Raw genomic sequence first — 12,269 nt, 5'->3', positions numbered from 1 at the left:
GGAGGAAGACAGGCAGAGGGGAGAGGAGAAGACACAAAGGGTAGGCGGAAATGGACAGAGAAAGGGAAGAGGAGGATATGGACAGAGAAAGAGGGGGGAGGATATGGTCAGAAAGAGGAGGAGACGGAGATGAACAAAGAGACGGAGGCAGAGGAAATGAAATTACAGAGGGGAGGAGAGATAAACTGTAAGAAGACTGGAATAAATACATAACCGGGCAGTGTCCGGTACTCATCTATTAGTAATATACGCTGTCAATTTCGGTCCCTTCGGAATTCACCCTATATTTGACCTGCGTGCACTTGGCTCAAAGCTACTTTCTTTGGTAGTCTGTCCGCCCTCATAGCTGAGTGGTCAGTGTGACGGATTGCCGTCCTACGGGCCCGGGTTTGATTCCCGGCTGGGTCGAGGATTTTCTCCGCTCAGGGACTGAGTGTTGTGTTGTCTTCATCGTCATTTCAGCCCCATCCGATGCACAGGTCACCCAATGTGGCGTCGAATGTAATAAGACCTTCACCACGGAGGCCGGACCTGTCCCGTCAGGGGCCTTCCTGCCGATGGCGCCAAAGGCTCATTTCATTTCATTTAGTAGTCTAAATTATATGAACACCGCAACACTGGCATCTGATCTAGTTAGGTCTCGCGGCCGTTCAAATCGCTGCTTATGGACATCATAAACATAAGTTGCTCTGACACAACGCTATGACCACGTGTGTAATGTAGTAGTTTTAGTCCACGTTTGGAGAGCTATAAAGGAGCTATTCAGTGTGGGGTGAATTTCCCAAGTCCTTAGCAGGCTTCTGGAGCCATTTGGCACCAGCTTTTTACGCACAATTCACGCAATTCGTATAAGTTATTGGCCAGTAGTTCGCGTCCCATAACTAACCCATTGGGTTCAGAGCAGGCGAATTTTGTGGTCCATATTGATATCTAGCCCACCAAGTTACCCAAAATAAATGTGATTTCATTATCATCTCCCTCAGAACAATATAGCACGACTCTGACCTTGAAACAATAAGAGTTATCCTGCTGGAAGATGCCATCACTGTCTATCTGGAATCCATTCACCTGAAAGACAGTGTATCCAGACACGACCATCAATCTGGTTTCATAACGAACACGATTCATCCGGCCAGGTAACACTTTTCCATTGATTGACTGTCCTATATCGATGCCCTCTACAGTTGTAATTGACGATGTCTTTGGTTCAACATACGGGTTCTCCGTTTCGGAGCCCCATAATCTGCCGAACGCTGTGTTCCGAAACACTTGTGTCTGCATCAACATTGCACTCAAACGTCAGATTTGTCACAGATCGCCACTTATACTGTTTTACACAGCGGGAAGGCCTCCGATGTCCATATTCTGTGATGCGAAAATCCAACACGTTGTCGCCCATTCTTAGTTTCGCTGTGCTTCAGCCATTTTTCATAAGATGCCAGCGATATAAGCATACTACACAGCCGACCGGCTTCGTCGTTTCCGAGACGCTCGTACCCAGGTTTCGGGCCATTTGTCGAAGTCACTTATGTCAGTGGATTTTCCCATCTGCGGCCCGTATCATCGCTAGAAAGATTCTCCATTTAACTCTACTCTGTCTGCAACATTACCAGGAAGCATTACATATAGAGTGATTCCATGTTGTGTGAGAGCGGCAAGGGACCCTACTTCAGAAACGACCACGTCGAGAGGTATAAGCTAAAATCTACTCAGGTTTCGTCTTGGCCTCGCACAGCAGTCAAACTAAGGGCCCCATCTACTGAACCCTGATCTTGATGGACAGAATTCCAGTTGAATACTCTCGAGCTCCTTCAAATGATATCTCCTGTTAATGGAGTTGGACTAGTACTGGCGCACGTAACTTGATGTCCAAGAGACCGAAAATTGTAAGTCTGCAGTACATTAATAATGAATTCCATTTACACGCAGAAGTTTCACAAAATGCTACATTTACAAAGTTGTTCAAAATGGCATCTCCCAGCGTCAATGCAGGCATGGCATTGTCGCACAAAGTTTGCTCTACCCGTTCTAGTACCACAGCTAGAATTATTGCCAGATGCTCTTCAGTCTCGACGGGCGTCTATTACACAAGACTTTTCACGTAGCCCCATAAGAAGGAATCAAGTGGGGTGAGATCAGGTGAGCGCGCTTCTCAGAGAATGTGATCCGTATTTTCACAGATCATCACTCCTAAGTGAGGTGGAGCTCCATCATGCTGTAACCACATACATTGACAGATAACGAGGGGGATACGATCAAGCAACTTGGGTAGTATGTCTCTGATAAACACCGGGTACAATGGTGGATTTAACTGGGGAGGCTGGGGAGGAATAATAAGAGAGTCTAGTACGTAATCACTAACTATGCCTGCCCACACATTGACTGACGATATGTGTTGAGGGCGCTTCACATCTGTGGCGTGAGGTTCTCATCGGTCCAAACATGCCTATTGCATCTATTTAGCATTCCGTCTTTAGTGAAACAAGCTTCATCCGTAAAAGGTACATACGTAGGGAAGTAAACATCGATTGTGTTGCACTTCAAGAACAATTGGCTAAACAAGACACGAGGTCCGAAGTTAGAAGGAATCAAAGCAACCATTTCCTGTGGAGGTAGCTGCATTTCCCTAAATACTCTCCACGCAGTACTGTGAGAAACATTCCCTTCACACGCAATTGGTCGAGTGCTGATTGCGGGCGCCTCATTCACTCTAGCAAGCACTGCATCCGTGCTGCTCGTCATACTCAGACGCTGTACTGTGCTACCATCTGCCCTCTTTCTCTGAATCATTGGAACACTCTCGGAAGGGACCCTACTGCACTGTGAGCCAGGTGTCTTCTCCCCAGAAATTTCGTTCTGTACAACCTTCGCACTTCTCTGGTGCTTTCATTTGCATGCCAATACATGGAAATGATGAAACTTCCTGGCAGATTAAAACTGTGTGCCGGACCGAGACTCGAATTCGGGACCTTTGCCTTTCGCGGGCAAGTGCTCTACCATCTGAGCTATCCAAGCACGACAAACGCCCAGTCCTCACAGCTTCACATCTGCCGGTAACTCGTCTCCTACCTTCCAAACTTTACAGAGGCTCTCCTGCGAACCTTGCAGAACTAGCACTCCTGAAAGACAGGATACTGCGGAGACATGGCTTAGCCACAGCCTGGGGGATGTTTCCAGAATGACATTTTCAGTCATCCCCCAGGCTGTGGCTAAGCCATATCTCTGAATTATCCTGTCTTTCAGGAGTGCTAGTTCTGCAAGGTTCGCAGGAGAGCTTCTGTAAAGTTTGGAAGGTAGGAGACGAGGTACTGGCAGATGTGAAGCTGTGAGGACAGGGCGTGAGTCGTGCTTGGATAGCTCAGATGGTAGAGCACTTGCCCGAGAAAGGCAAAGGTCCCGAGTTCGAGTCTCGGTCCGGGACACACAAGTATCATTTTCTGCTGTGGAGCTCCATGTTCAACGATGTGCTCCGAAACACTAGCACGTGCACCAGCATTGTGTTCTTTCGGCGAAGATACCACAGATCACCATCTATCCTATTGCAGAGCAGACAAGCCTCCAAACCCGCGTTCTGTGAAGAGCGGTGCAACCATTTAGTGCCTAGTGGTAGTTTCACTGTACTTCTACCACTTTTCGTAGGTGCTCACGACAGTAACATGTGGACATTCGAGAGAGCTTCCCGTTTCCGAGGTACTAGTTCACAGGTTCTGCTCCTCCTCAAAGTCGCTTATATAATTTTATTGTTCAATTTGCAGCTCATATCTTCGCTAGGGGGATCCGCTCTCCGTGACTGCTTCGCTTACATACACTACTGGCCATTAAAATTGCTACACCACCAAGATGACGTGCTACAGACGCAAAATTTAACGGATAGGAAGAAGATGCTGTGATATGCAAATTATTAGCTTTTCAGAGCAGTCACACAAGGTTGGCGCCGGTGGCGACACCTACAACGTGCTGACATGAGGAAAGTTTCCAATCGATTTCTCATATACAAACAGCAGTTGACCGGCGTTGCCTGGTGAAACGTTGTTGTGATGCCTCGTGTAAGGAGGAGAAATGCGTACCACCACGTTTCCGACTTTGATAAAGGTCGGATCGTAGCCTTCGCGATTGCGGTTTATCGTATCGCGACTTTGCTGCTCGCGTTGGTCGAGATCCAATGACTGTTACCAGATGTTAGCAGAATATGGAATCGGTGGCTTCAGGGGGGTAATACGGAACGCCGTGCTCGATCCCAACGGCCTCGTATCACTAGCAGTCGAGATGACAGGCATCTTATCCGCATGGCTGTAACGGATCGTGCAGCCACGTCTCGATCTCTGAGTCAACAGATGGGGACGTTTGCAAGACAACAACCATCTGCAGGAACAGTTCGACGACGTTTGCAGCAGCATGGACTATCAGCTCGGAGACCATGGCTGTGGTTACCCTCGACGCTGCATCACAGACAGGAGCGCCTGCGACGGTGTACTCAACGACGAACCTGGGTGCACGAATGGCAAAACGTCATTTTTTCGGATGAATCCAGGTTCTGTTTACAGCATCATGATGGTCGCATCCGTATTTGGTGACATCGCGGTGAACGCACATTGTAAGCGTGTATTGGTCATCGCCATACTGGCGTATCACCCGGTGTGATGGTCTGGGCTGCCATTGGTTACACGTCTCGGTCACCTGTTGTTCGCATTGACGGCTCTTTGAACAGTGGACGTTACATTTCAGATGTGTTACGACCCGTGGCTCTACCCTTCATTCGATCCCTGCGAAACCCTACATTTCAGCAGGTCCTGTACGGGCCTTTCTGGATACAGAAAATGTTCGACTGCTGCCCTGGCCAGCACATTCTCCAGATCTCTCACCAACTGGAAACGTCTGGTCAATGGTGGCCGAGCAACTGGCTCGTCACAATACGCCAGTCACTACTCTTGATGAACTGTGGTATCGTGTTGATGCTGCATGGGCAGCTGTACATGTACACGCCATCCAATCTCTGTTTGACTCAATGCCCAGACGTATCAAGGCCGTTATTACGGCCAGAGGTGGTTGTTGTGGGTACTGATTTCTCAGGATCCAAATTGCGTGAAAATGTAATCACATGTTAGTTCAAGTATAATATATTTCTCCGATGAATACCCGTTTATCATCTGCATTTCTTGTTGGTGTAGCAATTTTAATGGCCAGTAGTGTACTTCTGTTATCGCGCTACCAGGCGCCATCCAACGTCAAGATTGGCAGTGGTCATATTGTTTCAGCTTATCAGAATATATAAATAATTGATTTATGTACGGAACTCTCGGTGCGTGAGTTTGACTTAACGCTGGCCTGTTTTATCCCATTTTTTTTCTTTGGTGCTCGTGACATGCTCGGAAGATGGGGACCCTGTTTCGACTACCGCTCGTCGTGTTGCAGACTGACTGGCGTGACGGGCTCGGTGCTGGTGAACGGCGTGGAGCGGCAGCTGGACGAGTTCCGCAGGCTGTCCTGCTACATCACGCAGGACGACCGGCTGCAGGAGCTGCTCACCGTGCACGAGAACATGCTCGTCGCCGCGGACCTCAAGCTGGGCGAGGACACCGACCTCAGCGAGAAGGCGCAGATCGTGAGTACCGCGCCCCAATACCAGCAGTCAGACATTGCGGAATGAACACTACAAGACACCGAAAATCCTTTATCCGACAGTGATTCGTATTCGCCGCCGAGCAGCAGTATCGGGTCTGAGATACTGCGACTAGCAACAGATAACACGCGAACGGCTGTAAGTGCGTGTATGTACGCGCTGCACTTCGACGAAGGGTGCACACATTGTACCTTAGACCAGCGTTTCTTAACTGCCGAGTCCGCGACACATTGGTGTGTAGCGAATACATGTAAGGTGTATCACGAGACTTTTCATGTCTTTTAACGTTCCGCAGATAAAATATTAAGAACATAAAAAATGTATCGACAAATCGTTTGTTGGAGTAATAAATTGTAAAACTTGTCTCTCATAGTCGTTCCATAATTTAAAAAATTTAAATATGATGCTTTTTAATATAACACATTTTCAAAACGAACTAAAAACTATAAAATAATTTGTCCTATCCCCATACAGATTCCTAACCCCATATATATAGTCCTGAAAATTTGTGACTTTTTAAATTATGAAAATACTTGTAGATTTTAAAACGAGAAAGGTAGGCCGCATGCATACATAACAGTAAGGAGATGAACTATTAATGCACAATTTACGTTTTAGTATTAGTAATAGTATTAGTAGTAGTAGTAGTAGCTTTATTCATCCGTAGATCTCTTACTACAAGGATATAGGACATGTCAAAGTATTTATAAGTTAAGACCAATTTGAAATAAGCTAATTCGTATACACATACATTTACAGACTTCCAGTTAGAGACAATCATTAGATTTACTCCTGTTATACAATACTTTATTAAAAAAAGTTATTAAATAATGTAATGCCACACTGTTCACTCATATCTATCAGCCACTGCACACACTATGCACTCAGACACACACACACACATACACACACATACACACACACACACATTGTTGATCTCTGTGGCATTTTCAGTACAGCAACTTTCCATTTGCAATCCTGAAAAACTGAGTCATCATACCTCTATAATGTGTGAGATGTTGTGCTCAGGAAGAGGAAGAGTTGTTAGTATTGTGCTATGCATAGCTTGGGGGTAAGTATTTATAGAAAAGGAAAAAAGAAGGAAAAAACATAGTGTGAAGGTGTTATGTGGAATGTTGGATGTTTCATTATTGTATGTGCCCACGATTTTCGTATTAAATTCTACAACTATTTTCAAAGCAACTACAAATTCACAATCACAGATTTTCTGGATTATCTGTCTGGTAGCTTTAATCCATTTTAAAAACGTGTTACACTTTAAAAAAATTACTTTAATAATTACTTTCTACTTATCAGTTCCATGTGTGTCAAATTTTTCAATCGATCTGAAACATTTTGATTAGATTACAACAGGACATATGGTGAATTTCAGGCTTGTTTCAGGTTCTCGTCACCTGAGTCAGTCAGTACGTTGCTTCCTTCTGCGATTAACTCACGCAAAGATCTCGAAGGAAGAAATAAGAGAGAAATGATACCACACGGGAACTTATTAGCAATCGTTGTTATCAAACATTCGCAAGTGGTACAGGAAAAGGGGAAATTGCAGTAGTACACGAAGTAGCCTCCGCCGCACACCAGACAAGAAAGTTTGCTAGTATTGCATATCATCCAGTTCTGAGTATTGTTGAAAGTTTTGAGGCTCTAGCTCACCGAGAAGTTTAAAATCGATTGCAAAATTTGTACGGAACAAACAGACAAGAAAAGCGATCTAGTAAAAAGAGTTTAAAATGTATTGTATGTACTTTGAGTTTTCTTAGTTGCATCTCAGAAAAAAAATTCATATTTAGGGGTGTCGCGAAAGTTTGAAACATACTTTGCTGTGTTCCAAAGAAAAAAAGGTTTGATAACTGCGGCCTTAGCGCATTGGTACATACAAGCAAAGCATTGCCTCTGTCGCTCCCGCGCTAAGTGTCGAAACAAACGTCTAAGTCACCTGTCGAAGTGAAAAAAGTTGAGTTTCTCTCATTAATTCATATGTAAAGAGGAGCTGACAGTTACAATTTCAGGACAGAAAGAAGCTCAGTATCGGTCGTAACGTCATCTGTGTTTTATTGCAGACCTAGGTGTCAGCTAACAGTGCTCCTGTCGTCAGTGCTATGAATACAAAAATAACACAGGAACTACACACGGAAAATGCAAACTAACCAAGAACCATGAGACATTTGTACAAAATACCTGTTGCACAATTAGATGCCGTTATATGTAATCATGTAGACTCAGAATAGGTATGACGACACATATTACAACATAAATTAGCATCAATCAAACAGTAGCTGCTCTTTACAAACCCGTACAGCTAACCTAGGTTTACGCCATATTTGACGTCCAACGTCCTCTATTTCCATTATCCAGATATTCAAAATTGGGTTAAAATTTTTTAATTTTTTTGTACACCCTAAGAATAACAAGAATTCAAAATAATTATAGTAAAATATAATAAACAGACATAAAGAGACATAAAAGCTATGAGACATAAAAACTAAAATAAGCATTGTGTCAAATATAGCATTCATTATAGTGAAGTACATTACGCTGCATTAAAAATGTTCTATAAAATATTAAAGCGGGAGTAGCAGGCTGGTGTAAGAATTGTAATTGTCCGTTCTTTATTTTATTTTATAATCTAAAACTATAATATAATCACGAGTACAAATGTACGTAGACAGTACGTAAAGAAATTTTGAAATCAGTTTCGTGGTTACCAAGTGAAATTGAAAAACAGTAAAATGTTTATAATATGCTCTGCAATAAAATATAGACCATATTACGATCGATGCTGACCTTCTTTCTGTCCTAGATTACGTTGCTGTAGTTACGTTATTCCTACGGCATCAAAGCTGATGAGTTATAACTTCTGTCATTTTCAGCTTGAATCCAGCAACGATTTTAACAGGTGCACTATTTGTTTTGGTATTACACATGTTGTAGTACAGTTAACACAATTTTACCGAAATTTCACGTAGTTCACTGCTTCAACTAAACTAAAAATAAAATATATTAGTTTGGCAGATAGCATTTAGTTTTCTGAAGATGTCTGAATAATATAAGTTGAATGTTTTATCGTGCTTTCACAAGCAATGACATCAGTTCTACCCATAGCGTCCGGTTTTTACACAATATAGTGGTTAATGTTCTGTGTCTTTTTCTTAATGCATTACACACACAGAAAAAAATATCAAGATAAGAAGCATAACGTATTAAAAGATGTTAATTACAGAGAAAACGCTTCGGTGAGTTGGATAGTATCCTGCTATCTTCTCAAAATCTTCATCATTTATTGAGTTTTAGATCTGAGGGTCAATATACATACATAATGACCCTTATCATTCAAATACTAATATTTAGACACAGTAAACACTCTCAAGTAGAAGACTGTTTGCATCTGGTTGGTAACGACATCTCACCTTAACCGAGCCTCTAAATTCACTAACTTACTTTCGAAAAGTGTGTAATGCTTTTAAACAACTTTACCTGTAGAACGAAATATTACTTCCTTTGAGATATATTCCGTTGCAACCAATCGCTGAACAACATTTCACCACAGGAATAAAGAAATGAATTGTACAGTATCCCGTAAGTCGTCTGCAAATCGATCGAGATGTTGATCGAGATGTTGGTTTTAATATATTGACGTCGTGCTTGGCTTATATCACCTCCGGCCTAACCTCGTACTCCCTCCATGCTCCGTCTGCGGAACCACGAGGAACTGTTATTACTTCAGACTCCATATGGATACTGCTGCTTGGCACGAAATCTGATTCACTGACAGATGCAGGATAAATTTTCGGGGAACCACGACAACATGACAAATATTCATCTACATACATACTCCGCATGCCACTACACAATGCATGATGGAGGTACGTTTACAGTTACTTGACATTTCGTTTCCTGTTCCACTTGCAAATGAAGCGAAGGAAAAACGACTGTCTATACGCTTCCGTAGAACACTTAGTTTCCCTTATTTTCTCTTCGCTGTCCTTACGCGATATATACGTTGACAGCAGCAGAATCGTTCTGCCGCCATCTGTATATGCCGGTTCTCTAAATTTTCTCGTCTCCATAGTGTTTCGTGAAAAAAACGTCGTCTGTTCTATAGGGATTCATATTTGAGCCTCGAATGTTGATCGAACACACTGGTAACAAATTTAGTAGCATGTCTCTGATCTACTTCGACGTTTTTCTTTAATTCGACCTTTTGGGGATCCGAAAAACTCGATCAGTACTCAAGAATATGTCGCACTCGTGCTCTGTACGCGGCCCCCCTTCTAGAGATGAGCTACAATCTCATAAAATTCTCTCAATGAAACGAAGTCGACTAGTCGCTTTCCCTACGACCTTTCTTACGAACTCGTTTTGTTTCATAACGCTTTACAACGCTATGCCCATATATTTGATTTTACAGAATTACATTTCCTGCTGATGTGCATTAATTACATTTTTCTACAGATAGAGCAAGGTGCCATTCATCGCACCAAACAGAAATTTCCTCGAGTAAGGCAACACACTTACTAGACCTCGTATTTTAGGAAGGAAAAATAAGTAAGACATCAGCGCAAAAATTTGGGCCATAATTCTGATAACAGACAGACAGCTGCCTGCCCGAAAGGTCGTAGAGATCGAAGAGATGGCCGGCCGGTGTGGCCGAGCGATTCTAGGCGCTTCAGTCTGGAACCGCGCGACCGCTACGGTCGCAGGTTCACATCTTGCCTCGGGCATGGATGTGTGTGATGTCCGTAGGTTAATTAGGTTTAAGTAGTTCTAAGTTCTACGGGACTGATGACCTCAGAGCCATTTTTTGAGATAGAAGAGACATAATCTCTTTACAGGTACATTTTTAACGTGCTCAACAAAGGTGCGAGAGTGACACCGAGGGTGTTGCCGAACTGGGAGGTTTTAGAAAGACCATTTGCCGTTTTATTCAAGCACGTGTCAATGTTATACTACCCACGACGTGGTCACGTCACATAAGGGCGCGAAAGAGTAGGGCTAAAGGAACATAAACACCCTTCGCTGCTTCGGATCACGTTCAGATTTCGTATAATGGGTTTGAACGGTCTTTAGTGGTTCCACCTTGCACGCTAGAACCAAAATTGTGTCCGCGATACACTCCAAAGTGGTCAGATTACTCGATAGTGTTGCAACCCCACGATGTTCTCAGAGAAGTGTTGAATCGTGCCAGCAGTCTCAAAGATTGTTAATAACGTCGCTCCGTTGCACATCGCATTGCAGAGGGTCGTATTCGACCGCAAAATGTGTGTAAATGACATACTCTCAAGAAGCGGAGTTTCCATTGACGGCCTTTATGCCACCTCCTGCGGCCTTTTCTTTTCGATTCGGCGGTGTATCTGAAATGTTTCCCTCGGCCACCCATAAGAAAAACATGCGATTTCAATGCTGGGCGTCACCGTTCTAACCTCCACGACAGGAGCGTCAAAAGCAGAGGTGAAATGCGGGTAAGTGGGTGTGTGGCGACCTTCACATTGAGTGACACGCCCATCGTGGCGTTGGGCAGAATGGTGGGGAAAATTTGGTGCGAAAGTAACATTACCTCACCTAACACCCTACTTGAACTTCTGAGATCTGGCCTTTTTTCTCGCATGTGTCGACGCCTTGCTGCTCGAAGCGTCGATGAGCCCGAGAGCGACATCGCAAGGTTTCACACTTTTTCACCATTACAGCAGAGGTTTGTTCGCACCTTCGAGCCAAATTTCAAACTTATGGGTCGCACTGGGAAACAATTACTTGGTTTCAAAAAAGTAATCCTTCAGCTGATTTGCCCATTGTATGTATTTTGAGGCTCGTAACTCACGGCGCGAAAATTACACTGACTATATTCATCGATTGTTTGAGAATGACCAACACACTTTACCGATAATTTCAAATCTTTTAGAAGCATTATGTTGCTAACACCTCCCACGAAACAATGAAAGGAAAAAAAATTATCACTTACATTTTCACTGTTCATGCAATAAAAATTCAGCACCTGGGACGCTGTTTTAATTTCGTACTTCTTTTCTATTTCCATTTATATACGCAACATACATACCACTGAACGTACCTGCAACATTATATCATCATATGACACATTGCTCAGGACGTGGCATAAACATTATCATGCGTGAAACGGGTGTTTTATACATGAAAGTACGATTCATTAAACAATCGGGGACTTGGTGGGGATGGTGGGGAAGGGGGGGGGGGGAATATTACTGGTGATGGCACATTTCGATATTCGAACTGAGAAACTGTCCGCCTGCGGTTACCATCAGAAACTTTAATGATGTGATACAGAGTTTGTAAACGCATCCGTCAATGCACATGATGCAAGTCACTTGTATACCTTAGTCCATGCTTCGACCGTTCAGCGTCGGTTTCTGAAACTGCCTTAAACTCCGTACCCTATTACTTCACATGTGGCACAGTGCAGTAGTTCCTGTGCTCTGTATCGAGGAGGGAGGTCACGGCAGTGCGACTCACTCTTTCCTACAAGTTTTTTTTATAATTTTGCTGATTTATTTTAACTTCGTTGCTTAAGGACCTTCCTATCATCATATCGTCATTTATCCTAACAGGAAAAAATCGATGGCGTCCTCTTTCCGTGAATCGTCTAAACTTTTTTCCTTTT

The 12,269-nt window shown here is 43.4% G+C and overlaps 1 protein-coding gene across 1 annotated transcript in view; it reads left to right on the top strand.

Moving 5' to 3' along the window:
• The window catches only part of LOC126195069 (ATP-binding cassette subfamily G member 4), a 219,579-nt gene that overhangs the window by 126,039 nt on the left and 81,271 nt on the right, over window positions 1-12,269 (top strand). The window contains exon 3 of the mRNA XM_049933519.1: window positions 5,413-5,602. Within this exon, the coding sequence (XP_049789476.1) occupies window positions 5,413-5,602 (190 nt within the window). The remainder of the gene's footprint in view (window positions 1-5,412; window positions 5,603-12,269) is intronic.

The sequence above is a fragment of the Schistocerca nitens genome, chromosome 7, assembly GCF_023898315.1.
Source record: "Schistocerca nitens isolate TAMUIC-IGC-003100 chromosome 7, iqSchNite1.1, whole genome shotgun sequence".
Lineage (NCBI taxonomy): Eukaryota > Metazoa > Arthropoda > Insecta > Orthoptera > Acrididae > Schistocerca > Schistocerca nitens.
Note: the sequence above shows the minus strand (reverse complement) of the source record. Positions and strands in the feature narration are given on the sequence as shown.